The sequence below is a fragment of the Pinus tabuliformis genome, chromosome 1_1 (genome assembly GCF_031772625.1).
Source record: "Pinus tabuliformis cultivar Carrire ecotype Pingquan chromosome 1_1, CPIR1, whole genome shotgun sequence".
In the NCBI taxonomy this organism is placed as follows: Eukaryota; Viridiplantae; Streptophyta; class Pinopsida; order Pinales; family Pinaceae; genus Pinus; species Pinus tabuliformis.
In genome coordinates, this window is record NC_142297.1 from 634,648,458 (window position 1) to 634,651,326 (window position 2,869).

At 41.4% G+C, this 2,869-nt stretch overlaps 1 protein-coding gene across 1 annotated transcript; it reads left to right on the forward strand.

Annotated features, from left to right (window-relative positions):
• The first annotated feature begins 1,402 nt into the window (after positions 1-1,402).
• On the forward strand, positions 1,403-1,979 carry LOC149214919 (17.4 kDa class III heat shock protein-like). Its single transcript, XM_089389544.1, has 2 exons — positions 1,403-1,710; positions 1,800-1,979. Exons 1-2 carry the CDS (start codon positions 1,498-1,500, stop codon positions 1,977-1,979), a joined length of 393 nt encoding a protein of 130 aa, XP_089245670.1. The 5' UTR covers positions 1,403-1,497.
• The last annotated feature ends 890 nt before the right edge of the window (positions 1,980-2,869 follow it).

The window sequence follows — 2,869 nt, forward strand, 5'->3', positions numbered from 1 at the left end:
ATACCCTGCCATGTACAACGCGTGATAACCGTCAGATCTTCCCCCAGCCAGATACAACGCTTATCGTGTTCCTCCCTGTCTAACCCTTAACACCACAGGAGCAGACCAGCCACGCCTCCCGCCTAAGGTAGACCTCGGAGAGATTTTTAAAAACATAGAATTTGAGTTAGTTAATTTATAAAATTTAGTGTTGAAAATTTTTCTAATTCGTTGAATTTATTTATGTTTTCCAAAATAGATTTAAATAATAAAAAAACAAATTCTATTAGAAATTTCATGGTGATACCTAAGAAAAAGTTATTTTGTCTATTAGTAGAATAATAGACTTCACCAATAATAAAATATTTTTCTTATTTAATAAAGAATGTTGGAGAATATGGGTGTTAAAAGGGTTCATCCAAATGTCCTAATTAACACAGATTAGTTCAGTTTCACTACAGTAATTTATTGTTGATATTTTTTATGTAATCTTATTTAACTAATTTGTAATTTGTAATATTTTTTATTATAGTATCAGAGTTCTGTCCTCAATTTTTGTTATAGTATCAGAGGTCAGTCTGCGTAAGACTCATTGAAAGCAGTAGAGATGGTAAGAACGAAAAGACCAGCTACCGCCAAGCCCGTGAAAGCCAAGAACCTAAAACAAGACAGATCCTCAGCTGAAAGAGAAATCCATTTAAAAAAAAATCATGCAGAATCAACACTCCAACTTTTCATCTCAAGAGAAGTTCGTATAATTTTCTTATTAGTCCCTGCCATCTGGCAATGGCCAGGGACTATAGTAATCGGAATTGGTTGATTTAGCATTAGTTTGAAGCGTTATTTCGGTGATTACGATGGTTAAATCAAAGTCTTCAGATGCGTCGTGCAAAGATAACCAAACTCTTCAGCTTTGCCATCTTATTTGGCCTCTTCCCGAGGCGGGAGAGGCCGGAGCATAGACTATCTTCCTTTGCCGTCTTTATTATTGGTGACCGTCAGGCGATTTCATAGATTAATGTTAACATTACTTAACATTAGTTTGGCAGTGTACTTAACATTAGTTTGGCAGTGTGAATTAACATTAGTTTGGTAGTGTGAATTATTTGCAGTTTCAGTTTTGGCATATTGGCAGGCAGGTGTTCTGCTGTCCGTGCTCTTCGTGCATGGCAGGTGTTCTGTTGTCCGTGCTCTTCGTGCATGGTGGAGTGCCAGGAGGCACCTTCAATTGAATTTTCTTTGTCGATGTCTGCACGTTGTTGTAACTGCCTGTAATCCATTCTATTTTTCCATTGGGTAAGTCTATTATACACCGCTTTGCATTCTTGTTCGTAGGGTTGCACGCTGCTGTAAGGGTTTAACATTCTTTGGTTGCAGGGTGTAAGCTTCTGTAGAAGCTTTAATGGCAGCTATGGCAGCTAGGATGGTTTGAATGACTTTATGGCAATTTTTTCGGGAATTTGGTTGAGTGTAATGTATTTTATATGGAATTTGGTAATTCAGATTGAGATTTGAGCGATGAAGAGTTACCTGGATCATGCTCTGGCCATGAGCCCTCTGTTGCACTTCCCGGAAGAGCTGGAGCGGATCAAAATTCCGTCCGAGTGGTTATATGACCATCACCATGAGGAGAACAAGGGCGTGGAACCTGCAGCGGTGGACATCAAAGAAACGCCCAAGGAGTATGTGTTCTACGCCGACGTTCCGGGCCTTACCAAGTCCGACATTCAGGTAAGTGGCGAAAATTAAATCCAGTGAACAGGGTGGGTTTCTTGATTAGGGTTTCATTTTAGTGACAGGGAGGGTTTATTTTTTTGAAGGTGTATGTGGAAGAGGAGAACTTGCTGGTGATAAAATGCCAGGGAGGCAAGCGGAAGCGCGAAACGGTTGAGGGAACACGCTTTGGAACAAGAACAAAGGGAGATTACTCGGGCTATGTATCTCGCTATCGTCGATTCAGGGCATTTCGCTGGCCTCGCTTCGTTCAGGAGCCGAATTAACTGAGACCGGAGCCGAATTAAGAGATGCTGGTCTAGACTATTCATAAAGCTATTCGAGCTTTAGCGATACTCTTTAACCAAGGAGAGGTACTTTAGCTGGTTATGGCTCCTCGTAATAGCTATCAAATGTCAATACAATCGATTTATCGCAGCACAGACCTAAGCTTATAACTCCCTCCTGCAGTGCAGGGTTTACTGGGGTGGTGAGACGTGAGGCACGGTCACGGCTACTCCCAGTCCATCCTTTGTGAAAAGCTGTGTGTTTGGCAGCTGAGTTTCTGTGAAGGCACTTGTTCTTTCGTTACACCTCTGGTGGTGAGGCAGTAGGACACGCGTAGCCCATGCAAATTCTATATATTATAGTTAACCATCATTTTATTTGTATGTAACCATTGTGGACATAACATAGAAATCATCCTACACAAAACGCTATGTGGGACCTACCATGAGCACCATGTCTCTCATCATTCCATTTATCAAAACTTTGCCCTCCTTAACCTCGGCTTGGTTCATTCCTACTTTTGCCCTCGTTAACCTCGGCTTGGTTCATTCCGACATTTGGCAGTGGATTCCATGTCTCTGTAACTAATTCATATATTGTAGACCTGCCAGGTAATTTACTTTGTAATAATGTAGAAAATATTTTTAGTTTCTTATTTATTAGTTTCTGGAGGGTTTGAACTCAAGGCACTGAATGTCGGGCCTACCAACCTTGATGAGCAGAATGGCCAGTGCTGGGGAGGGTAGCTCACAGCTGCGTTTACAGAGGCAGGCTGAGGTTTGGGAAACTGATTGCTGTGAAAAAGGCTGGAGTGTGATGATAACGAATCAGACAAGGCATTCTGTGAGAGCTTCACATTGCTGGCAGTTTGAAGAATCGTCATGTGGTT

What these genes read in the sequence shown, in the direction of transcription:
- LOC149214919 (XM_089389544.1), top strand. Translation starts at nt 1,498, where the DNA reads ATGAAGAGTTACCTGGATCATGCTCTGGCCATGAGCCCTCTGTTGCAC. An exon ending in TTACCAAGTCCGACATTCAG is followed by an intron (nt 1,711 to 1,799) that starts GTAAGTGGCGAA and finishes ATTTTTTTGAAG; the next exon opens with GTGTATGTGGAAGAGGAGAA.